Here is a 26698-nt window from a genome sequence, read left to right as displayed (position 1 = left end):
GACTGCTAAGTTACGTTTCTTTCCTTTTTCTCTTAAGTATAAGGCAAGAAGTTGGCTTTACACCTTGAAACCTAGGTCTATACGTAGTTGGGGGGAGATGACCAAAGAGTTTTTTAAGAAACATTTTCCTTCCCACAAAGTCCAGCAAGTAAAAAGAAGGATAGCTAGTTTTGTCCAAGGAGAAAATGAGACCTTATACCAAGCTTGGGAAAGGTACAAAGATCTTTTCAATTTCTGCCCAACTCATGGGTATGAAGATTGGAGGTTGGTTAGCTATTTTTATGAAGGGCTTACACCTAGGGACCAACAGTTTGTTCAACTCTTATGCGGAGGGGAATTTTTACAATAAGAACCCGAAGATGCAATGGATTATCTTGATGAGATAGCTGAAAACTCTAACACATGGACTAGACCTAGCCCTATAGACTCCACTGATAGGACTAGAACTAACACTACCACTTCTAGTGGATGTGTTTTCAAGTTGAAGGAAGATGATAACATGAGTGCAAAAATTAGCATGTTAACTAAAGAAATTGAGGCACTCAAAATGAAAGGAAGTAATAGTGTTAGTGCTACCTTTAGAGAGGACCCAATGGAGGTGTGTAAAATCAATCATGAGATAAACCATGTTACAAATGAATGTACATCACTTTCATCATTCTTAAATGTGCCAGAAGAACAAGTACATGCATTTAATTCATATTGGCCAAATAATTCTTCATATTCTATCAATTATAACCCAAATATGCGAAACCATCCATATAAATAAGAGTGACAATGTGTTGAATCCTCCTGCTCCAAGGAATTTTAATTCACCACATGCATCATCATCATCTAGACCTTCCTTAGAGGATGCACTTAGTTCTTTCATTCAAAGGCAAAGTGAGCAAAATCAAAAGTTTGAATCCATGCTCACTAGGCTAGATGAAGAGGTAAGAGAGACCAGGAGTCATATAACTAGGCTTACAAATTCACTGAGTGGGATAGAGAAAGGGAAGCTTCCTTCCCAAACTCAACCCAATCCCATCAATCAAAATCTAAAAATTGGCTCTAAGGATAAACATGATGAAGTAAAAGCTGTGACCACTTTGAGGAGTGGTAAAGAGATTGATAAAAGTGCTCCTTTAATAACTAAGAAATCTAAGGAGACCCCAGTTGAAGAAGAGAAGGTTGAAACTGAGTCACTTGGGCTTGATGACATTGAACAATGCCGAATCCCTCCACCATTTCCATAAATCTTAAAATTACCTAAGAAATGGGACACTGCATCTGAGATATTGGAGCATTTGCATCAAGTCAAGATAAATTTGCCATTATTACATGTTATCAAGCAAGTGCCTGCATATGCAAAGGTAATTAAGGACCTATGCACCATCAAGAGAAAGCATCATGTGAAGAAGACCGCATTCCTAACAGAACAGGTAAGTGTAGTTATTCAACATAAGACCCCACCAAAGTATAAGAATCCAGGTTGTCCTACGATCTCTTGTACTATTGGAGATTACATCATGGAGCATGCATTGCTAGATCTTGGGGCAAGTGTTAATTTGATCCCATTCAGTGTATATCAAAAACTTGGACTTGGTGAGTTAAAACCTACGTCAATAACTTTACAGTTGGCTGACCGCTCTATAAGGGATCCAAGGGGGATGGTTGAGGATGTGTTGGTAAAAATTGAACACTTTTATTATCTAGTTGATTTTATTGTTCTAGATTACCAACTTGTTTTACATCCTAAAGCTCATACCCCTATTATTTTGGGTAGACCTTTCCTTGCCACAGCTAATGCTTTAATTAATTGCAAGAATGGAAGGATGCAACTCACTTATGGTTCCATGAATTTTGAGCTAAACATATTTCATGTGGCTAAACAACCACATGAGGATGATGACTATGCTTATGTGAACCTCATTGAGGCAATGGTTCAAGAAGAGTTTAATAAGAATTGTTTTTCTGATCCTTTTGAAGCTCTTCTTAATAATTATATTGATTCTAATGATTTAAAAAGTGATATTCATTTATTTGAAATTTGTTCTTTGTTGGACTCCTCACAGGTTTTGGAAGGACAACAGGTGATGGCAATTAATGAAGGATGGAGACCTCGCTTTAAGGAGCTACCAAAGAGTGACAAAAAGCCTATGCCTTCAAGTGAAGAGGCACCACAGCTAGAACTTAAGCCACTACCCAATGGTCTTAAGTATGCATATTTGGGTCTAGGTGAAACTTTTCCTGTAGTTATTTCTTCTGCATTAAATGAGGAACATGAAGGTAAGTTGTTGAATGTTTTAAGAGACCACAAATCAGCCCAAGGATGGACCATAGATGATATCAAGGGCATTAGCCCTTTGATTTGCACACATAAAATTTACCTAGAGGATGATTGTAAGACTTCTAGAGAACCCCAACATCGGCTTAACCCAACAATGAAAGATGTTGTTAAAAATGAGGTAATTAAATTGTTGGATGCAGGTATCATATACCCTATTTCTGATAGTAAGTGGGTAAGCCTGACGCAGGTGGTTCCTAAGAAGTCTGGAATGATTGTGGTCAAGAATGAAAACAATGAGATGATCCCAACCCGATTAGTTACAGGAGAATGTATGTAGACTATAGGAAGCTTAATGCTGTAACTAGGAAAGACCACTTCCCCTTACCTTTCATTGACCAAATATGGGAAATGGTAGCTGGCCATATGTTCTATTGCTCCCTAGATGGCTATTAGAGCTATTACCAGATAGAGATTGCCTTAGAAGATCAGGGAAAGACCACTTTCACTTGCCATTTTGGTACCTTCGCCATTCGAAGAATGCCATTTGGGCTATGTAATGCACTAGCCACTTTTCAAAGATGCATGGTTAGTATTTTTAGTGACATGGTTGGGAAATTTTTGGAAGTGTTTATGGATGACTTGTCTATCTTTAAAGACTCTTTTGATGACTGTCTTAATAATTTAAAATTAGTTTTAGCCTGTTGTGAAGAAAAATGCTTAGTTCTTAATTGGGAAAAGTGTCATTTTATGGTCACTTCAAGAATTGTTCTTGGACATGTGTCTTCTAGAGGCATAGAGGTGGACAAAGCTAAAATAGACTTAATTCTTAATCTACCAACCCCTAAGACAATAAAAGATGTTAGATCCCTTTTAAGGAATGCTGGCTTCTATAGGAGATTTATAAAGAATTTTAGTTCTATATCTAGACCTCTTTGTAATCTCCTACTTAAGGAGTCCAATTTTGAGTGGACGGAAGAGAGTGAAGTAGCCTTCAAAAAGCTAGTCCACATGCTTACGTCTTCCCCTATAATGCAAGCCCCAGATTGGTCTCTACCATTTGAAATCATGTGTGATGCTAGTGATTATGCAATAGGGGCAGTCCTTGGACAGAGAAAAGATAAAAATCCTTATGTGATATACTATGCTAGTCGAACTCTAAATAGTGCACAATGAACTACTCCACCACAGAAAAAGAGTTACTAGCTGTAGTATTTGCTCTAGATAAATTTCGCTCATATTTGATTGGTACTCCCATTGTTGTTTTTACAGATCATGCCGCCCTTAAATACCTTCTTTCTAAGAAGGATGCTAAGGCACGATTAATACATTGGATTTTACTCTTACAGGAATTCAACATTGAGATTAAAGATAAGAAAGGAGTGTAGAATGTAGTGGCAGATCATTTATCCCGACTTTCTTTTGATGAGGGTCTAAAAGAAATGCCTAATCGGGACTCATTCCCAGGTGAGCAACTTTATGCTGTCACTGAGCTGCCATGGTATGCACATATAGTGAATTACCTAGTCATGAGTGCCATTCCTGAGCACTGGACCGCACAAGATAGGCGAAAATTCTTTGTTGAGGTAAGAAACTTTTATTGGGATGATCCTTATTTGTTTAAATATTGCCCTGATCAAATCTTGAGAAGATGCATTCCTAATAATGAGACCTATAATGTTATAAAATTTTTCCATTCAGAAGCTTGTGGTGGCCACTTTTTTGTGAGAAAAACAGCTGCAAAAATCTTGCAGTGTGGATTTTATTGGCCTACTATGTTTAAGGACACTTACAACTTCTGTAAGAGGTGTGTATAGAGTGCCAAAAGTTAGGGCATATCAAACGTAGGAACATGATGCCGATGTCCCCTATCCTTGAGATAGAAGTTTTTGATTGTTGGGGAATCGACTTCATGGGACCTTTTCCCTAATCTTTTGGTAATCTATATATTCTTTTGGCAGTAGATTATGTATCTAGATGGGTTGAGGCCATAGCATGCAAGGTTAATGACCATAAAACGGTTTTGAAATTTTTGAGAGAACACATTCTCTCACGATTTGGAATGCCAAAGGCTATAATTAGTGATAATGGTAGCCATTTTTGTAACCGTTATTTTCAAGCATTGTTGAAAAAGTATGGAGTGGTGCACCGGTTGTCCACCCCATACCACCCTCAAACTTATGGGCAAGTTGAGCTTGCCAATAGGGAGATTAAGCAAATTTTAGAGAAAATGGTCAATCCAAACCATAAAGATTGGTCTTTAAGGCTAGTTGATGCATTATGGGCTTACCGAATAGCCTATAAAGGACCCTTAGGAATGTCTCCCTATCGTATTGTTTATGGGAAACCTTGTCATTTGCCCATAGAGATGGAACATATAGCTTATTGGGCTATTAAAGCCTTTAACTTTGATCTACAAGGGGCTGAAAAATTGAGGAAATTCCAATTGAATGAGCTAGAAGAGCTTAGGAATGAGGCTTATGTAAGCACTTGCAATAATAAAGAAAGGATGAAATTATTTCATGATAAAAGCATTATGAGTAAAATTTTGAGAAAAATTAGCAAGTCCTTCTCTATGATTCGAGGCTTCATAAATTTCCAGGTAAACTAAAAACTAAGTGGGATGGCCTTTTCATTGTAAGGGAAGTGTTTAACCATGGAGCTGTAGTAATTGAGGGCCCTAGGGATGGTAGAATTTTGAAAGTAAATGGACAAAGGTTAAAACCATACTTAGGGGGGTTATACCAGAGGCGGAGACTATGTTACTGGAGATCCGTGCCTATTGGGATGCTAAGTGACCTCTGTAAAAGCCTTAAGAAATTGTACCATATTTGTTTTAATTTTTTTTCTTTGTTTCCTTTTTCTTTTTGCCTTTTGTTTTTGTTTTTGTTTTTTGTTTTGTAATTATTTTTCTTTTGTGAGCTAACATTTACAGGTGTGAAAGAAATTTCAAAACACAAAAAAAATAATATAAAATAAAATTTAAATGCTTAAGGTAACTTCTTCCCTATATACTTGAATTTATTTTGGCTTTGATACATTAGGGACAATGCATTATTTTAGTTAGGGGGGAGAGGTCTACATATTTTGATGCACCTTGCATGATTTTTATTTTTCTTTATTTTTTGTTGCAACTTTTCAATTCTAAAAATAAAAAATAAAATAATAAAAAAACCTTGAATTTGAATGCAAAAGAGTTATAAGCTTTATTTTTATATCATGTGATGGAATGAATAATGCTGAGTTGGTTACACTATTTGTTATATTAAGACTCTTTCATGAAGAGCACAATTGGAAACTTTTGAGCACAATAGCCAGGTTAGCGGATGGTTGGATGTTGGATATGCATGGATCATGAATAAGCTAGATATAAGCTAAAACTCAACCCATATAGAGAGTTCTTAAGCCTTACTTTTCTTTGTGAGAGTATATCTTTGTTTGAACTCTTAAATTTTTTTCGTATGTTTCAATATTTGTAAAAGATCTCTGTATTTTTTGGTTGACTGCTGGAAACATTATGGGGAGATATACCATGATTCTACTTGTAGGGGTATTGGGCCCAATAGTATATGAAGGATGGCCCAACGAAGTATTTTGGGCTGGAAACCCAAAATCCGAAGACATCAAAATGGTCGTGGACTATTTACATATCCAAACACGTCCGAGGAGTAGATTTGTCCTCGGATTTCAAGGCCGAGGACATAGAAAGAGAAGTTTGGTATCCCTGGGTTATATTATAATGAGTCCTACAATTATGGGGATGCACGGTATACGTGGAGGGCGAGAGAAAGAACGGTGGAATGTCTAAAAATAAAGCTGCTACCACCGCCCATATATTAAAAGCTCTGTAAATTGATACGCTGACTGTATAGATGGAAGGATGGGACCTGAACATCGAGCTTGGAACTTGGTCCCTAATCCCAGCGGGCTTTAGGGAAGAATGGATGGGACAAGTATCCAAAAAGGGGGATTGCAACCAGAAAAGTGGAAGGTGATGAAGGGAAAGGAAAGGATATAAATAGGAGGAAAGGCATACGAAGAGGAGGAGGACTTTTCTGAGTAAAAGAGATAGAGCCAATAGTAAATGATAATCAACACTTGTATCCAAACTTGAGAAATATCATTAGAAACCATCCTCGGACACAATCCGAGGACGATTTCTCAGTCTTACTCTTTGCAAACGATTCTTTGTTCTGTTCTATTGGGCCCAAAGCCCGTTCTTTTTGTAATTGTCTAAACCATCCTTGAAATCTAAATTACAAGCCCATCCTCTACAAATTCATTGTAAAGAAAGGCCTTTCAAGCCCATTTTTCTCCCAGTCGTAGTTTGGGAACTTGAATTGTGTCCTTACACTACTTATTTTTGTCCTTAGGCATGCTGGTTTATGTGAAATTTTAGGAGATGAGAGCCTAAGACCACCAATTTTTTGTCACCAGCTAAACAAATATTCAGCCTACCTTTACATTAACCATTGTCACCATCATTTGAGCCATGATAATTACTTCTACAATACCACAAAATATTTTTATTTATGGGTATTTTCATGGGAGTTCAGGTTTTGAGCAATTGATGTGTTTAAATACCACCATTGTCTCTCTTTTCTTCAAAAAAAAATCAAAAAAGAAGGAAGAAAAAAAAGAGAGAAAAGAAAGATAAAAAAAAAAAAGAAAGAAAGACGAGACATTCATAATTAATCAATAAATCATTAGTGTCTTACACATCTTTCATGTATTTCAAAAGGGTTATATCGTTGAGTAAAGGTTATTTTGATTCAAGTTGGTTGTCATCACTATGAGTTGCATTTGGCTTGAATTTTTTGCATTTGATTCATATCCCTCATATTTCAAAGAGAGCAGTTTGCCTTCATAAGATTATACTACCACTGAGCTTAAAGTCCTACTTGATCCTAAAGGTGCATGGCTAGTATGTGTTTGGGATAAAAACTGGGGATGAGAATGGTATTAACCTCATGTTTCCAGGAATTCAACATCCTTGCCAAGATATCTTTTTCTGTTGTTTTAGCGGCTGCTTTTGTATACACATGTGATATTCTTAAAACTTCTTCTTTCCTTTTTGTTCACATGTAATTTGAAGAGAGAAACCATTACTTTTATGTGTGTTCTTTCAGAATGTTGATGACTTAAGAGAGGTTTTGGAGTAGAGGCTCTAATCTAGATTATTCTTGGTCAATGCATGTTTGGAAAAGCCGGTTTGATTGGATGGACTATGCACACACACACACACACACTCTAAAAGTGAAGCTAGTGAAACTCTTTAATATGATGAATAGTATCCCAACTCAAAATTAAAAGTTCATTTGTATGATATAATGATAAAGCAGATTAACATTTGCTGCATGAATTTTTAGAAAACCTTTGACTTTTGTGGGTAGAGTCATTGCAAACCCTCACGAGAGTAAACTCATCCACTAGGATGACTTAGGGGTTCAAAGACTTGTTGCGCATGGGAAGTGTAATCGTGTAGCCTACGAAAGTGGCTTGTGTTTTAGTTTTTTTTCACTTTTAGTAGACATGGGTGCTTTGTGGATTGCTAGGGACTAGCAAGATTTAAGTGGGAGGGGAGGGGGGTTTGATAACGCCTTAAAATGTATACTTGTTATATATTTATGTGGGCATTATCTCCTTATTACTATGCTTAATTTGTATAAATTAAGCCATGATTTGCATTAGTCTCTACTATTTATCTTTATATAATTTCTTGAATAAGATGTCATTCATTGTGTGTAATTTTCTACTTTCAAGAAATCATGTGAGAAAGATGAGTTTACAGGAATTTGTAAGAGAATGGAGGTCAAACTAGAATTAAGTGGAGCTAAAGGACCGTGCTTAAATGTATAAGGAGATGTAGCTGGAGTGCTTAGATCGTCTACCATGATTGGAAGCTTCAAATAAGGAAAGAAATCAAAGAGGCAGAATCTGAAAAGGAAAAATCTTATCTGAGCACTGATTGGTATTTTGGGCGTATATCTCTCCTCAAAAATCCAATTGACACAAATCCAGATGGGTTGGAACCATGACTTAAATATCTACAACTTTTCAGTTTTAAATTTTTCTAAATTCTCAAGTTGTGAAGGCCGAACTTAACTCACAAGTTACCGTTGTAAACCTGGACGGAAATTAAAATAGTAAAAGTTTTATTTTCTTGGGACACTTTTATGTTAGGGTTTTGAAGGGAGGCTGTGAGAACGAATTTTGGGCAGAGCAAATCTTGTATTTTTTTTTTTTTCTTTAATGGCAGCCTAAACTCTTTGTAGGGGTAGGGGTTATGTTTCTTCTATACGTTATGAATATTCAATGTGATTCTTTCTAGGATTTTATCAACGACATATTTGATTGTTCAATTAGATTTATTTTGATGTATTAGTTCTTCCATGCTTTCAATAAGTTCAATCATATTTTTCTTATTGTTTAGACGAATTTCTAATAGTTTCAAATAGAAATCAGGTTTTAAAGTGAATGGGTTATTTTGAAAACTTTTCTAACTGTATTATTAATCGAGGTTATCATGCGTTCTTAAATTGTCTCAATTCAACCGAATCATAAGTTTTTAATTGTATAAGAACAATCAATTATGAAATATATATTTTCTTAGATCATAAAGAATTTCACATCGATATAAGGAAACACCCCGATGCCCTAGTATTTACATTATTGATTTAAATCAGTTTTTATTATTATTCTTGTTAACAATCACCAAGCAAAAGTATTTTTCTTCTTCACCAAAATTGTTATTTAATTATATTGTCTTTGAACTTACCCTGCTCCTTGTGGTTCGACCTCGGTACTCCGAGAATTATATTGCTACGATCTCTTGCACTTAGGAGTGAGCAAGCACTGCTCAAGCTCAAAGCTCACCCATTCTGCAAGGTCAGGTTACTACTGTCCTTGATGCGCCTCTAATAACTTTGGTGTCTCTGGAAAAAAGTGTCCAAGAGGGGCAAGTTTAAGCCAAAGAGTGACAGTGCTTGATTTCGAGAACTCTCCTCCTGACCTAGGCAATGCTCCCGTTGAGGTGATTAGAGCTCTAACCTATATTACGGCCTTTATGGTGGACGGGGAGCCTTCTCCTACCACTAATAGAGTCCGGCCTTAAAGGGAAGGTCGCGGGGGTGAAGTTGCTGAGGATATGAGCCATTGGGCGAAGTGGGATAATGAATCCCTTCTGCTTAACATATAGAGGGAGGTCATCATGGTAATATATAATCCTTTTGAATTTCCCCCTTCTCTCTTGTTTTCATACTTACATACTTTTTCCACTTGTGTTCTTGTAGGGCTATCAATGCTCCGTAGTGATTGAGGGCAGATACCTAGCAGCAAAGGCCGAAGTTAAGAAGTTGAGTAATAATAATGAAGATCTTCTCAATAATATTTTTGATGTCATGAATAAGGTTTTCGAGTCCAAGAACCTGCGATCCAAAGCTGAGGAGAACACTAAGGCCACAACCGATAGGAAGGAGGCCTTGAAAAAGGAGCTTCAAGAGATGAAAAAGACCCTTGAGGACAAGAGTGCCGAGCTGAAGGCTTTCATGGCAGACAATGAAAAAATCGAAGCCGCCTATTATCAAGGCCAGTACAATTGTATTGCCACCATGAAGCCTAAGGTATAGAAGAACTTGTAAGTCTACTTCTCCAAGGGGATCACAGCTTTGGATAAGATGCTAGTGGAAGCTACATCCACCATGAGGCAAGCTGATAATATCCCCATCCCTTCAGCGTTGATCGTAGTTCCAAACCCTGAGATTTAGGCCATCATTAATGATGAATCCCCCATCAAGGAGGCCAAGGAAGTAGGCCTAAATTTTGCGTTAGGTGGAGAAGTGGCTAGTGCCATGGTCGTACCTACTACCAAGGGGGCAGCTCAATCTTAGTTTCCCTCACTTTTTACTTACTTTAAAACATTTTTACTTTATTTTCCCCATTTTAGGGGCCAGTGTTTTGTAATAATTAACTCTCTTTTTATGCTTTAAACTTCTACATTATGGATTTACCTGAGAATCTTTCTAAGTTTCTTTATTCATTTACTACTCTTGTTAGCATTCTTTAAGTCAATCTTCTAATGAACTTAACTTAAACCTTATCCGAAGTAAGACAAATTCTACTAACACGAGATTTGTTGCTTAGAGTCAAGTTGAGATAGAAAATTGAGTTTTATGACTTATGCAAGTTAGAGACAAGGTCCAATACCACAGGATATATTCATATATTTTTCATTAAGTCTTAATTTCGTTTTCCTTTGGTGACCCTAGAGTCAAGTTAAGGGAGAAAACCCATTTTAAGACTTACCCGAGGCAAAGACAGGGCCTAGTACCACGAGATTTATTTATATCTTCTGCCAAATCTTAATTTCGTTTTTGATTAATGACCCAAGAGTTAGATTAAGGTAGAAAACTCAATTTAAGACTTACCCGAGGCAAAAACAAGGTCTAGTACCACAAGATTTATTTATATCTTCAGCCTAATCATAATTTCGTTTTTCATTAGTGCCCCTATAGTTAGGCTAAAGTAGAAAACTCAGTTTAAGACTTACCCGAGGCAAAGACAGGGTCTAGTGCCACGAGATTTATTTCCCTTATGATAATCTTAATGTCATAGATTAGGCTTTCTTGATGTCTTTCACCATTCTTTAGAATAAATGAAGCAGAAATATGAGTAATGCTCATCCTTTTATATAGTAGTCAAAAGTAGTGCTTTAAATTAGATACATTCTAAGACCTCGCTACAGGTATTTCATCCAAGTCTTCTAATCAATAGGCTCCAGTCCCAACAATAGACGTAACTTGATATGGCCCTTCCCAATTAGGCCCTAGCTTTCCCATGGTAGAATCTCTAATATTTCCCAAGACTTTCTTCAGCACCAAATCTCCCAGTATAAACTCCCTACACTTGACATCTTTATTGTATCCACGGCTAATCATTTGCTGGTAATTGGCTAACTTCACCGAGGCAGTTTCACGGTTTTCTTCTACAAGATCCAGGTGCCTACAAAGTAACTGGTCATTTCTCTCATCTTCGAATCTATTAGTCTGAGAAGTAGGTAGCCCTGTCTCCACGGGTGTTACAGCTTCCGCGCTATAGGTCATTGAGAATGTAGTTCTCTTGTTGATCTTCTCGGGGTAGTTCAATATGCCTATAGCATACTAGGTAGTTCTTCAGCCCATCTCCCTTTCTATCATCCAGTCTTTTCTTCAAACCATCCACAATAGATTTGTTGGTTGCCTTGGCTTGACCATTACTTTGGGGGTAAGACGGAGTAGAGTACCTATTAGTGATACCCAGTTCCGAGCAGTATCTTCAGAAAGCTTTACTGTCAAATTGCAACCCGTTGTCTAATATGAGAATCTTGGGTACACAAAATTGTGTCACAATATTTCTCCATAAAAATATTTTAACGTCAGTGTCTTGAATATTAGCTAAGGGCTCCGCTTCAACCCACTTGGTGAAATAGTTTGTCCCAACTAGGAGCCATCTTCTGCTACCAATTGCTTTAAGAAAAGGTCTCACTATGTCTAATCCCCACTGGGCAAATGGTCACGGACTAAATATTGGATTAAGTAGGCCCCCAGGCTGATGGATGCTAGAAGCATATCTTTGGCACTAATCACATTTTTTAGAGAAGTCTTGAACTTGCTTTTACATGTTCAGCCACTAGTACCCTTGAGTAAGGGCTTTGTGGGCCAGAGATCTTCCTCCCGTGTGACTTCCACAAATTTCCTCATACAATTCTTCTAGAAGTACCTCAACTACCTCAAGATGCACACACAGCAAATAGGGTCCTGAATATGATCTTTTGTAAAGCTTCCCCTCTTCGGATACCTAATATCAAGGTGATTTTCGTCTAATTTGTTCGGCCTCTTTTCCATCCTCAGGAAGAATTCCTCCTTGAAGGTATGCTAGAAATGGGATCTATCCAACTAACAAATAGGCGTGTACTTGAGATTAAAATTTTCTTAGGAGGAAAAGTACTGGTAAAGGGCAGGAGCTCGACAGATACAATCCTCGGGAGCGGGTCTACAACGGAGGAGGCCAAAGTGGCTAAAGAATCAGCATGGCTGTTACTAACTCTAGAAATTTGGGATACTTCCACCTTATCAAACTAACACTTTAAGACTCCAACTTCTCAAGTGGCTCATCATCCTTTGATCTTTGGCCTTGAATTCTCTATTAACTTGACTGACAACCAGCCGAGATTCACAATGCAACCGTAATCTTCTTGGTCCAACTTGCTTGGACATCTGAAGCCCCATTACAAAAGCTTCATACTTTGCTTCATTATTTGACCCAATTTGAACGACTTCTCCATCCTAATACCTTTCAAGGAGATTAGGATAATACAACTCCTGCTCTAGACAATTCGAGGCTCCATCCACATACACTTTCCATGTTGCATCTCTCTGGGATTCTTCCGGCCTACTTCCTCCCACCCATAGGACCTCAGGGTGTTTTGGGGTGAATTTCTCAATGAAGTCTGCTAGGTATTGGCCCTTAGTAGAGGTTTTGGACTTGTATTGGATATCAAAGGCCCCCAAAGAAGCTCCCCACTTCGCTATCCTTCCTGAGAAGTCAGCCCTTCTAACTAAGGGTTGCAAGGAATGGCCGGTTGGTACTACCACTGTATGAGCTTGGAACTAGTGAGGTGATTTTTAAGTAGCATGAATTATTGCCAACGCTGCTTTATCTAAAGGGAGATAGTGTGTATCTCCCTCCACAAGAGTTTTACTGACATAAAAGATTGACTTCTGAACATCTTAATCTAGTCTAATTAAAACAGCGCTTACTGCATGATTTTTCACGACCAAATACATATATAATATCTCCCCAGCTACTGGCCGGGATAAGATTGGGGCTCGAGATAAATATAGCTTTTATTCATCGAAAGCTACTTGGCATTCTCTTTACCACTAAAAATCCTTTCATTTCTTCAATAACTGAAAGAATGGTCTACACTTATCCGGGGACCTAGAAATAAGCCGATTAAGTGTTGCAGTCATACCTATGACCTCCTTGGGATTTCTCGGGGACTTTAGATTTTGCAATGCTACAATTTGGTCAAGATTCACCTTGATACCCCGGTGCGTAACTATGTAGCCTAGAAACTTTCCCGAGCTTATTACAAAGGCACATTTAGAGGCATTCATCTTTAATCGATGTTCCCTGAGAGTCTCAAAAGTTTCAACGAGATCGGAAAGGTGATCCTTAACGACCTTACTCTTTACCACTATATCATCTATATAGGCCTCCATATTTCTTCCTAACTATTTTTTGAACATCTTAGTAACCATCCTCTAATATGTCAACCTTGCAATTTTTAACCTAAATGGCATAACCTTGTAATGATAATTTCCCATAAGGGTGATGAAGGAAGTTTTCTCTTGGTCTTCGGTGCTAAAGCTATCTGATGGTATCCCTAAAAGGCATCAAGGAAGCTCATTCTTGGATGTCCAAAAGTTGCATCAACAAGTTGGTCAATCTTTAGTACCGGGAAAGGATCCTTCGGACAAGCTTTACTTAGGTCTATAAAGTCAACGCACACTCACCATTTTCCATTCTTCTTTTTTACCACCACTGTATTAGCTAAACACTCGGGATTTAAAAAAAAAAAACCCCCTTTGATAACCCCAGCCTCCTTAAGCTTATCCACCTTTTCTTTCACTACTTTAGCATGGACATCTGAAGACCTGAGTGGTTTTTGCTTCTTCGGAAGACAGCGAGGGTTAACATTAAGTCAATGGCTTATGAACTCCGAATCTACCCCAGGTGCCTCATACGAACTCCATGCAAACACATCCAGATTGTTTATCAAAAACAATATCAACTCCACCTTTCCTGTGATCGGGAGGCTCTCTCCTACTTGGAAATATTTGTCTCTGAGGTCTATGGATATCTTTTCCAACTGCTTACATATATCCTTGGGTGGAGGCTGTAACTACTATAACGAATCCATTGGTTTAACTTCTTCCACTTGCTTGTGCCCAGTGGCAGCTACTCGGCATTTCCGAGCCATACTTTGATCTCCACGGAGTTCAACAATGCCCTATTCGGTTCAGAATTTCACTTTCTGGTGTAAGGAAGAGGGTATGGCACCCACGGAATGGATCCATGGGTGTCAAAGGAAAGCTTGGTAAAGGGAATACGAATGAACCACTATAAAATCCACTAATTATTTCCTTCCTCCAATTTCCACGGGTAGTCTCACTTGACTAGCTGGTGTGACTATGGTCCTGTCAAAGGCTACCAAAGGAGTATCATATCGGGTTAAGTCATCAGGGTGAGGCCCAAACCCTCATACATATCAGGGTACATTACTTCAGCCCCACTTCTTTGATCTATCATCACTTTTCTTACATCAAAGCCCCCAATCCTTAGTATCACCACCAGCGCATTGTCATGGGGTTGAATGATGTCTTCCTTGTCCTTTCTAGTAAAATCAATGCTCTCATCTTCCTAGTGTCCCCTTTTTTGGGGGGGGGGGGGGGAAGGGGTGAATCCATTTCTAGATCCAAAACCAGGGCCACTACCAAAACTCAGGGTGTAGTTTGTCCTGGTTTAACTGGTTTCTTGGTTGCATGTATCACCTCTATGAGCCCCGAGAGGGAGCCAAAGTCTGTGAGGTGCTTGACCTTTTAACGTCTTGAGGCTGAGGATTATCCCGAGCAATGAACTCCTTTAAGTACTCTGCTTTTTCAAGCTTGCCCAAATGATCTTTAAGAGTCTGAAAATCTTCAGTTGTATGCCCCCGGTCCCGATGATTAGAACAAAAAAGGTTTTGGTTCCTTCGTGTTATATCTCCACTCATCTTATTTTGCCAACGAAAGTAAGGCTCGTTCTTTATCTTTTCTACAATTCGATAAACTGGCTCCTTGTACAGTGAACTCATTATCTCAAACCTCAGTTTCTGGATTTAGGGAAAAAGTCTCTTCTTAGCCGGGGAGCATGATCTACTTTGACCTCTTTCTTCTCCTAAACAGGTGCCTTAGCTTTAGCCTTTTCTTGCAACTGATCATCCTCTAGCCTTCGTATACTCATCCACTCGCTCCATTAGCTTATTTATATCCGTGACTGGTTTAAGAGCTAATGAAGCCCTTAAATCAAAGTCAATGGGGAGCCCCACTTTGAATGTACTGGCCACAATCCCCCTATTATCTCCTCCAATCTCCTTATATAACTCCCAGTAGCGATCTGAGTAAGCCCTGAGAGTTTCTTCTTCCTTCATTGACATGGTAAGGAGAGAGTCAAATGGCTTCAGGGTTCTACTACATGTTACAAACTGCGCCCCGAGGAGGGGATTGCCTCCTACCCCGTCTCCTGAGTCACTCTTCTACATTGTGTTCATCCCTTTGGGAATGACTTCGAGCAAGGCTTAGACCCCTTTGGTAAAGAAGCTCTTTGTCCTTCCTTCAAAGACATCCCTATCCCTATTGGATTGCAATGGTCCCGTGATGTTAGTAGCCGACCTTTCTTCCTGCAAGTGGGAGGAAAATTTTCGATTACTAGTTTGCAACGGTTGCCCCTAGTTCTCTTTATGAACTTCAAATCGCAAACACCTATCTCTGTGAACAGACTCTTCAGAGATGCTCGGACGAGAGAAATGGGCGTCAAATGACCGCTTAAAGAAAAAATCTGAAGAATTAATAAGGGGTGGTGATGATTGACAAACACAATTTATTTATGAAAAATATAGAGGAGAAGACTCCATAATGGGAAACTCAAACAACTGATTTTATTATATGAGACTAGTATTTGTATTGAAACATGATCATTACACTAGAAGAACCACTTTTCTTGTGGTACTGAACTTTCATAGACAAGAGTTTCTAGTCTTGTTCTCTCTCTCTCTCTCTCTCTCTCTCTCTCTCTCTCGACCCCCCTTCCATTTGTCAGTCCCCTTCCTTATATAGACATATTCTCTGCCACTATCCTCCCACCTGTCCTATTTCCAACTGGATTCTCAAGGATATTTTCCCTCTTCTTTATTGGGTTCCCCCCTTTCTTATCCAAAAACAGAACTTTTGGAGGTGATTTTATTGCTCAGGTTGTCTCACACGTATTTAATGCTGTGGAGGTTAGGTGGAGTTCCCCTCATTAATGCGAAGATAAATATCTCTGCCACTCTTATCTGTCTAGAGGGTTTCTCGAGGTTATATTTGGGAATACCATGGACTATCCGTGTTCATTACCTCGGATAAGAATTTGCTAGATGTAGTGTATCGTCAATTTCGCGGGGATGATCCGCAAAGATTCCCTTCACTTTCTAAATAGATGGACCGGACCCCATTCTACTCCACGGGATCTTCTACGCTATTGGGCATTATCTGAAGCAGATGGGTTTGGCCCATTTCACTCCACGGGATCTTGTAGGCATTTGGGCCTCAAACCCGGGTGAGAATTCTTCCATCCCCCACAATGGTTAATTAGGATAGAGTTTTTTTTGTATTTTCATTTTTGGAATTTTGTGGGAGCATTTTAGTAAAAACATCTTCATGATTTTAGAAATTTGTAGTCCTATGTGGTCCACGTCCAGACCCAACTGTCGGAAGAACCAGCTGGTCAAAAGCAAAAAGTCAGGTGTTCTCATTTAAACCAGATGGTGTCCAACTTATTATCAAAGGGTACGTGAGTCATCAAAGTCTGCCCTCATCTTTCACGTTCAAATCTTGGTTTGGTGTTTTTGGGAAATGGATCTTATTTTTGTTTTGCTAGATTTATATGTTGAATTGTAGTTGGAAGTTTTGACGGTGATGGATGCTACGTACACAATATTCATAGATTAATGTAGATGACTTTGTTTGTATTTTGTAAGCCTTAATTAACCACAATAATCTCAACATTTCCAAGACTGTTTTTTTGTAAAAAGTCATAAGATAACTTGGACAAGATTGTTGGAGTATTTTTATAACAATTATAGTTTTGATTAAATAGTCATTTAAGTAACTGATAACATGTATACTCCATGATATTTTGATACTTATATCTTTTAACTTTTCATTAACGTCAATATCCGCCATGTTAACTATTCACCCATTTAGTTGCTCAATTCAATAGCCAAACGTTATTGCCCTTATTATCAAATGTTTTAATACATAAAATGTTATGATAGTCATGCGGTTTTACAGGTCATGTAATTAGGTTTTGAAATTCATTTTGATATCTAGAATCAAATTAATGGAAAGGCTATCCGTGAGCTCCATATGTATCCATGGTGTAAACATGTGATGAAAAATTATTCTTCTATTGATAGACTATACACTTTATTCCCACTCCTCACCCACTTTGTTAAAAATATATATCATCATGCTTTCTACATATATAATATATTTTTGGGTTAAGAAAGTATCGTTTGAGAGGTTCTTATCCTGCCAAGTGGTGTAGATTATGCTATGCAGTGGTCTTTATTGTACTGAGTCATTTACTACTTAATTTTATACAATGTTAATATCACTAAAAGGTGCCAACCAATTGGGTTACGAAACTCTTGGCATTGAGCTACAAAGCTAATTAAATTGAATTTTAACCTTATTTGCAACTGTAAGTTGACAATAGTTGATAAGGATAAATTTCGACCAATCCTAAAAAGGGAAGATCAACCCTTGAAAGGAAAGATCAACCCCAAAAGGGAAGACCACCCTCGAAAGGGGTGATCAACCCTTGAAGGGAAGCCCACCCTCGAAAGGGATGATCAGCCCCTGAAAGGGACGATCATCCTAGGGGCCGACGGATCAGGTGATCCCTGATCCGAACGACCCATCCCCTAGGGTTTCCACGGGGCTTACGTGGGGCTCACTCACACATCCTTATATGGAAATTGCTTGCACCTCACAACCAAAGTCCCTACCATGCAATCAGATCTCTTATATATGGAAAGGTAATCCCAAGTATCTTGGAGCCCTTCTCTTTACAAGGAAATTCTCCTGTATTAAGGGATTCGGGTCAGCTTTCTACCACTATATAAACCACAAACCTTACCCTTCTTGAAGTATGTGAATTCTTCCTAGCTCTGGCACTCTCAAGTTCTTAGAGATTCTTTTATCATTGAGTTAACCTTCAGATGGTTTTTGGCCGGTACCCCACCAGTGCCCTTTGATTGGTTCTTCTCTTTTGTTCTTTAGGCACTTCCATTGGTACGTGTGTGGACGATCAACTCACTGATAATTTTTGTACATCATCAATAGTATTGTGTGATCCTTCTTTAATATTCGTAGAATAACTATAGTAGGTAAGCATTCCCCATTTCCCTTGCATGCTAATGTAAAGTTTTTGTTTTTGTACAATGACTGTAAAATATCAAATGGATTAACATTGAGGTTAAATTAAATTTTGCCTAGGATAGAAGCTAGTTGTGCCTGTAACAAATCCAATGCAATTAAGCCATTTAAGATGGATGATGTTATAGTTTCTCAAAAAAACAAAAAAGATGGATGATGTTATATAGATTTCTTTGCGATTTAAGATAATATATGTAGATGTTCTTGCACCATGAGCTCTCGGCTCTCTTTTGCTGTTGAAGCTATCGACGAGGAGAACTGATAGATGACTCTGATACCATATGATAGGAAGTGAAGGAAATAAGAAACAAAGAGTGAAGCTCTAATGAGAAAGAATACTGATTTTACTGATCGGATTGCATTGACTATTCACCTCTATGTACAATTACATGGCTTGATGTTTATAGTAGAAGAAATCCATCTAAGATATAACAATCTAACCGTTAAGTGAAATAACTTCCTAAACAGATTTAACAATAACAGACAAAACTAACTTCACTAACTAGTATGGGACCTTAACTAAATGAATGGTAAAATGACAGCACTACACGGCTTGTAGTAAATATAATCAATTTCATTTGAAAATAATTTATCTAATTTTTTGCTGAAAATATACTAAAACATACTTTTATTTTAAAAAATTGAGAAAATATAAATAACTAAATAAATAAGTAAAGTTTTAAAAAGTTTGACATAAAAACTAAAAATTAAAGTTGATCCCAAACAAGTTCTTAAGCTATCTCGTACACAAGCTAACATTTAACTTTGAGGGAAGAATCATTTGCCAGTCTTGTGCGGCGGGTGGCTTGATGGTTTTCTTTTTTTTTTTTTTGCTGAAGGCTTGATGGTTTAGAACTTTAGGCAGATGACAATTCGTATTCCTTTGTTTATAAAAAATTCCTTAAGATAAAATATTTATTATTATAAAATAAATATATAATAAAAAACAAAAAAACAAAAAACCAAATTTCCTCAAAAAGAGAAAAAAACAAAAACAAAAACAAAAAAACAAACCAACCAAACTGATGCACGGTGAATGGATAGAACGCGTCATTTTATTTAAAATTTTATCAAAAAAGACAGGCAATTTTGTCCATCGGTTGAATTTTCTTAAATCTCAAAGCGTTATCCCAATGCTCTGTTTCTTGTATCTTTCGCTAGGTAGTAGGTACCAAGAGAGGCGCACTTGCTAGGAAAAATGGGCAATACATGATTGGTTTTCTTTCAGTGATGGAATACTATCTACTCCAACAAAAAAAAAAAAGTGCCACCAGAAATGCCTCGGAACACGTCACTGATTGCTAAACACCAAAACCCTGACTCATTTATTAATTTTGTGGGAGCATTTTGGTAAAAACATCTTCTTGATTTTAGAAATTTGTAGTCCCATGGTACACTTCACATTTACAAGTTGGTGTCCTATTTAGTATCAAAGGTTTTTTTTTTTTTTTTACTTGGTTTAGGTCCAATGCATTGTTTGGACACATGTTATCATCTTAACGAGTCTAGTATTACTGAACACTAGATCTAAGTCTGACTCTTTCTTTTTTCCTTTTTTGTTTTAGAGAAACTATTATCAAAAGGGTAACGCGATCGCACCAATCCATGAAAAATAGAAAAGTGGTAAATTTTACACATTTTGGCCTAAAAATTACTTATATTAGTGGGTGTATAATACTGTTCATATCTAAAAATGCTACAATAACCGTAAAATTAATATTTTAATAAAATATAAGTGTAAAATAAATAAATTGAAATGAGCAAGTAAAAAAAGGATTTTAGTGCAATAATTTTTGCAATGACAAAATTTAGCTACAAAATTAAGCTACAACTTTATACAATATTTTTTTTATTAGAAGTGAATTTTAACAAATCCACCATTGAATAACATATTCTTTTTATATTTTCTATTCTTGCAAAATTTCTAGAAAATTAAAAATTAATAGTTATGTCATTAATAAATTTTTTAAATTGCAAATTTTTGTAATTTAAAATTATGCATAAAATATAAGTTTATAGATTATATAGTAAATAAAATCTAATTAACACAAAATATGACATGTGTATTAAGAGTGTAATAATATATAATTAAACAATTAGATTTTTAAAATATATATGTAATTAAACAATTAAATTTTTAAAATATATATGTAATTAAACAATTAAATTTTTAAAATATATAATAATATTTATTTTATTAAATTTATTAAGTAAAATTGTAATATTAAATTACAATTAATTTTGTTGATAAATTTTGTACTAAAATCCGAGTGTGGTATGAGTCATCCGAGTCTTCCCTCGTGGGCCTCGTTCCCCACCAGCAGCTGGTCAAAAAAGTCTCTGTTCACATTCAAATCAATTGGACAGAACCAAAACCACATTTGACCATTTGTTTTAGAGTTTTGATATTTTCATGCCTGAAGAGTTGCCATTGCTTCTTGTTCTGGTTCAGGAAGAAAAAAGTGGATGAGGCGCACAGCATGGCCCAGTACGTAGTGTCCTTTGTTGTGGAAAGGCTAGGCAACCTTCTAATTGAAGAAGCAGCGTTTTTACAAGGGGTGAACCGGCAAGTAAATCAGATTCAAATCGAACTAAAGCGGATGCAGTGCTTCTTAAAAGACGCAGACAAAAAGCAAAACGATGATGAAAGTGTTCAAAATTGGGTTTCAGAGATTCGGGAAGCTGCCTACGACGTTCAGGATGTCATTGAAACTTTCGCCCTTGAGATCGCTTCAAAGAACAGAGACAACAACCCAGTCAATAGATATGTTCCTAGCTTCAACAACAGCAGAAAGCTTCACAAAGTGGGGTCCAAGATTGAGTCCATTAAAACAAGAATTTCCGATCTCACTAGGAGCTTACAAACTTATGGTGTGACTCCCATGAAAGAAGAGGGTTCAAGTTTAGCTTTGGACAGGCAAAGGCAATTGAGATGGTCATATTCCCATATTGTTGAAGAGTATATTGTGGGATTGGATGAAAATATAAAAGAAGTTGTTGGTCAGTTGGTGAATGAAGATAAACAGTGTCAAGTTGTGTCTATTTGTGGGATGGGTGGTCTTGGAAAGACCACTCTTGCTAAGAAAGTTTACCATCACAGTGATGTTAGGCGTCATTTTGGTGGTTTCGCTTGGGCTTATATATCCCAGCAATGCAAAACAAGGGATGTTTGGGAAGGAATATTAATCAAACTTACCTCTCCAACCAAAGACGAGAGGGATCAAATTTCGAAAATGAAAGATGAAGAGGTGGCAAAGAAGCTTAATCAAGTTCAGAAAGAGAAGAGATGTTTGGTGATCCTGGATGATATTTGGAGCACAGAGGCATGGGATTTTCTTAGTCCGGGTTTCCCGTCAGGACAGGTAATTAGTAGCAAAATTCTACTAACAACTCGCAATCGAGAAGTAGCCTTGCATATAGATCCAAGTGTTTTTCTACATGAACCGGGGTGTTTAAACGAAGAACAGAGCTGGGAGCTGTTTCAGAAGAAGGCATTTCAGAGACAAGATCCAGGTATATTCTCGTCCTACCACTTTTATGGTTTACATATGTACAATTGCATTGACACACTGCAAATTGAGGAAATCTTGATTCATGTTTAGAACATCTTATAATCTCATAAATGTTCTTTTATTATAGTAGTTTTTATTGTAATTATTATTTGATCAAGGTATTAAAAGCTGAGAAACGCAAGTGGTTTCTTTCTATTGTAGTTTTTAGTTTATTTAGGTAATATTTAATCAAGGTATTAACTTAAAACTTGTGAGTAGGGCTTCAAATCAGCTATCGAAAGCTACTAAGCTACAATGTAATTAGGTGCAAACGACTTCAATCTCAATCAATGAAAAGAAGATTATGCATTGAAATTCATTCAACAATGCATATCACTAATGATTTAAGATTGATAAGTAGCCTGTTAGTTTGTCTTGTTTGCTAAAAAGGACTAGAATCATTTTTTTGGCTTCTGAAAGATCAGGGGAAAGGCTATCAATTTAAATTGTAAACTAGAGGACAAATTCTTTCCGACCTGGGAAAAAATGTAAGTAATTTCCAAGCAAGCGCTGAAGAGACGGCCATTGCAGATTAAAAGTCAGTTTAAAGTGTGGACCTGGTCAATTAAGTCTTTGTCTTGAATATAAGATGTATAATTATGTGCCCCTGTAATTTGAGTTTGTCTTGTGTGTCGTGCTTTCAATTGTTGGAGGTGGTAGAAATAATAAGGGTGGTGTTGTCTCTGGACTATATATATGGTAGTAAACTGTAAGATTCCAAATTAAGCATTTTGAACTAATTCTATATTAAGTATTGTCATTTGGTTGAGCATAGGTCCCATTTATCTATCTCTTAAACTTGTGCCTCTAATTTTCTCTTTCTACCCCTTCCATCCACATCACTTTTGCTTCCAATAACAATGTTGAGCTTCTAATAATTGAAAGTGTTATACTTTCTAATGTAGTTCCTTTTATTATTATTGTTGATGGTGTTAGTGTTGTCGTTATAAATGTTTATCATCATGATGCAGAATTCAGAATTTCCAAAGACATGGAGAATATAGGGAGGGAAATGGTGGCAAGGTGTGCTGGTTTACCATTGGCAATTATTGTGATTGGAGGACTTTTGGCAACAAAAGAAACATTGGATGAATGGGATATTGTGCATCGAAATATAAAGTCACACTTAGGTAGAGGCCGTGGTCAACAATCAAAAGTTTACGAGGTGTTGGCTTTAAGTTACTTTGAATTGCCTTACCAATTGAAACCATGCTTTCTCTATCTGAGCCATTTCCCAGAGGACTTCGATATACCAGCAAAGAAATTGGTTCGACTATGGGTGGCAGAAGGCTTTGTGCCACCAAAGTATGAACAAGAGGGAGATGAAAAGTTGGAAGATTATGCAGAACGCTACTTGGTTGAGTTGATAAATAGATGCATGGTTCAAGTGGGTGTAATTGGGTCAAATGGAAGGATTAAATCTTGTCGTCTCCATGATCTTATGCGAGACCTATGCTTGTCAAAGGCAAAGCAGGAAAATTTCCTCCACATACTAAGTCCTTGGAGTAGAGATGAGACAGTTGATTCATCAAGTAGTAGTATTCGAAGGCTTGCCATCTTTTCTGATGTTCCCACAAATAATTATTTCAAAGAGAATCCCCAAATCAGGTCCATTATATACTTCAATGATATTAGCAAACAAGTCAAATTAGTTTTTAAGTACTCAAAATTGCTTAGAGTTTTGGATCTAGAAGGAATCCAGTCATTGGATGGACAGTTACCAAAGCAAATAGGAAGCTTGATTCATTTGAGGTTCTTAAGCTTGAAGAAAACTCATATACGAGAATTGCCTTCCTCCATAGTCAATTTGGTGCGTTTAGAGACCCTAAATTTGGAAACCATTGAAGAACTGAGTTGGGAATCAACTGTACTAATACCGGCAGTGATATGGAAGATGAAAAAGTTGAGACATCTATATCTTCCGAAGTGGTGTAATTATTTAACTGATGATAAGATGCAACTAGCAAAACTGAACAACTTGCAGACGCTAGTGAACTTTCCCACAAACAAATGTGATGTAAGACATCTTCTCAGTTTGACCAATCTTAAAAAATTGGTGCTAAATGACCCGAGAGATTTCCAAGAGTTTGGGGAAATCTTCAATCCTCCTAATAAAAAATTAAGCAGCCTTCGGTCCTTGTCCATGAAGACTGAAATGCTTTCATTCCCTGATAAGGTAGTAGACATAGAACAAGTAGTACAAGGCTGTCCTCGTCTTCACAAGCTGCACATAGAAGGGCGGATTAACAAACTACCAAATCACCAGGAATTTCCTCCATGCCTTGCCAAGTTAACTTTGTGGGGATCTAGACTTGTGGAAGATCCAATGCCAATACTCGAGAAGCTACCTTACTTGAGGGTCTTAAGAGGATGGGAAGCCTTCATTGGAAAGCAAATGGTTTGTTCTGAAAAAGGGTTTCCTCAACTCAAATCTTTACTCCTACGGGGCTTGCCTAATTTACAAGAGTGGATAGTGGAAGCAGGTGCCATGCCAAGTCTTTTCCGTTTAGAGATTACAGATTGCAACAAGTTGGAGACGGTTCCAGATGGATTGAAGTTTGTCAGCGCACTTCAGGAACTGGAGATTCGATGGATGCCAAGAGCATTCAAACATAGGCTTGAAGAAGGAGGAGAGGATTTCTACAAAGTCCAGCACGTGCCTTCCATTACTTTTCTGAATTGAGCTTTGAATACAAAGGTGATCATTTGGTATAACGCACTCAAAGGTTTGTGTAAACTTATTTTCTAAATTCTTTAGCTTCTCTACTGCAACCTCTATTTTTGTCAAAAAGAAGATGAGAGAAAGAAATGTCATAATGCTAATCCTAATCCAATAGAAAGATATTAAGTTGTGTAAAAATGCCAAAAGTTGTAGCAGGTGACTATAATTGGGACTATAGGAGGAACTGAAGTCGATTAACTGCCATGGCACTTGTTACTCCTTTATTAGCACAAATAGCAAATGATAGCACCCATAGTGGTTACAAAGAATCGCCTATGAAATGGTTTGTTTCATGTGTAGGTACATTAATGGGGGCAACTACTGGATAGCAAGGTGAAAGAATGATTTTGTGCCTACAATAATATTTGAAGTTTGCAGCTGCGAGGAGTCACCATAAAGAGAATCTTGACTCGATACTAGATTTAATTTATAGTCATCTATTGGTTGGTTTGAAGTCACAATTCAGTTTAAATCTCACGTGTTCGTTTATGTGTGTTAGCGTGTGTGTAAGAGTTATTTCCCTACTATTCTTGAGTTCAATTCTTTTTCTGTGTTGATGCTTGACAGTAGTCTGTTTGGATTTCTATATGATGTCATCTCCGTGTTATGTATGCATCCAGTGGATCAAGGTTAACCATCAAATGACTGGTGACAGTAGTCCAACACATGCTTTCCATTATTTTTCTGAATTAAGCCTAGAAAATAAGGGTGATCATTCGGTAAAACGGACTTACTGTCTATATAAACTATTCTTCTAAATTCTAAAGCTTCTCTACTGCAATCTTTGTTTTTGTTACAAAGAAGAAAAAAGAGAAAGAAATATCATAGATCCTAGTCCTAATGACTATATTTGTCAAAAATACATGTCTATAAAAGAGTAGTGATACGTCTACAACATTTTTAATTATGTAACAATGCCAAAATTATATGAGGTGGATGTAATTGGGACTGTCAAAATTATAGCAGGTGGGTGTAATTGGGACTATGTTAGTCAACTAGCATGGTCTCGTTAAAAAGACGAATAAAAATATTATTCAGGCCAATTAGAGAATCTCTCTCTCTCTCTCTCTCTCTCTCTCTCTCTCTCTCTCTCTCTATATATATATATATATATATATATATATATATATATATATATATATATATATATATATATTCAAATACAACAATTACTAACCCTCAGTTCAAAAGTAGGATAATGCTCTAATATTATATGTAACACCTAGTTCTATCCTTTGAGCCCAAAACGCTAACCCAAGTGGTGTTTAGGAGTCCTAAACTTCTCAAACTTTCCATCTCTAGTCGTTGTGAGACTCTCCCAAACAGCCGAGAAAGTATCTCTTGCGTCTATCTTATATAGCATTCCTCTCATAGACATGTAGGCTCCACTGCACACGAGCAAATTATGACATTGTACAACTCGTGTGTGCGGCTCCCAAAGAGTATTCTATTGTCAAGATATCATTTGTAATCTAATCACATTTACGTTATATTTTGTAAACATTAATGTAAGTTTCAATTGGTATGCAACTATGCATAATTATTCATATAGCCCCAACATGATTGTAAATTTTTAAATTTTCCTAAAATTCAAAAGAATCAAATGCCCAAGAAATTAAAAGTATGGGGAAAAAAACACACGCACAACAAGAAGTTGTTCCCTTTTTTTTTTTTAATTCGATAGTTAGAGAGGGAGGGACATTTGAATTTTAGATGTTTTTGTTACAAATACCAAAAGATGTGAATTAGTTGAGCTACAATACTCTCAATTTATTATTAATATATTTCTTTTCACTTTAAAGAATTCAGTTTGGGCTCTAAATGGTTTTAAAAAAAAAAAATGTGTAGGCTGAAAAATGGATAGTCCAACGCGCATGCA

At 37.0% G+C, this 26698-nt stretch overlaps 2 protein-coding genes and 1 pseudogene across 3 annotated transcripts; 2 read left to right on the top strand and 1 right to left on the bottom strand.

The window, feature by feature from the left end:
• The first annotated feature begins 364 nt into the window (after positions 1-364).
• Positions 365-9894, top strand: LOC142635489 (uncharacterized; annotated as a pseudogene).
• Positions 9895-14861: 4967 nt separating this feature from the next.
• Positions 14862-15503, bottom strand: LOC142635487 (uncharacterized). The gene is made up of 2 exons (XM_075809633.1): positions 15297-15503; positions 14862-15179 (listed from the first exon to the last, which is right to left on the bottom strand). The coding sequence occupies exons 1-2, from the start codon at positions 15501-15503 to the stop codon at positions 14862-14864; spliced, it is 525 nt and encodes a 174-aa protein (XP_075665748.1).
• Positions 15504-20948: 5445 nt separating this feature from the next.
• On the top strand, positions 20949-25433 carry LOC142636292 (putative disease resistance protein At1g50180). 2 transcript variants are annotated; one of them, XM_075810462.1, is made up of 3 exons: positions 20949-22059; positions 23069-24795; positions 25120-25433. In XM_075810462.1, the coding sequence occupies exons 1-2, from the start codon at positions 21027-21029 to the stop codon at positions 24778-24780; spliced, it is 2745 nt and encodes a 914-aa protein (XP_075666577.1). In that variant the 5' UTR covers positions 20949-21026; the 3' UTR covers positions 24781-24795; positions 25120-25433. The 2 variants fall into 2 exon arrangements, with proteins under 2 accessions (XP_075666577.1, XP_075666576.1); XM_075810461.1 differs by having other exon boundaries at positions 23069-24823.
• Positions 25434-26698: the final 1265 nt, after the last annotated feature.

The sequence above is a fragment of the Castanea sativa genome, chromosome 5 (assembly GCF_040712315.1).
Source record: "Castanea sativa cultivar Marrone di Chiusa Pesio chromosome 5, ASM4071231v1".
Taxonomy (NCBI): domain Eukaryota; kingdom Viridiplantae; phylum Streptophyta; class Magnoliopsida; order Fagales; family Fagaceae; genus Castanea; species Castanea sativa.
This window is presented reverse-complemented; position numbering and strand designations above follow the sequence as displayed.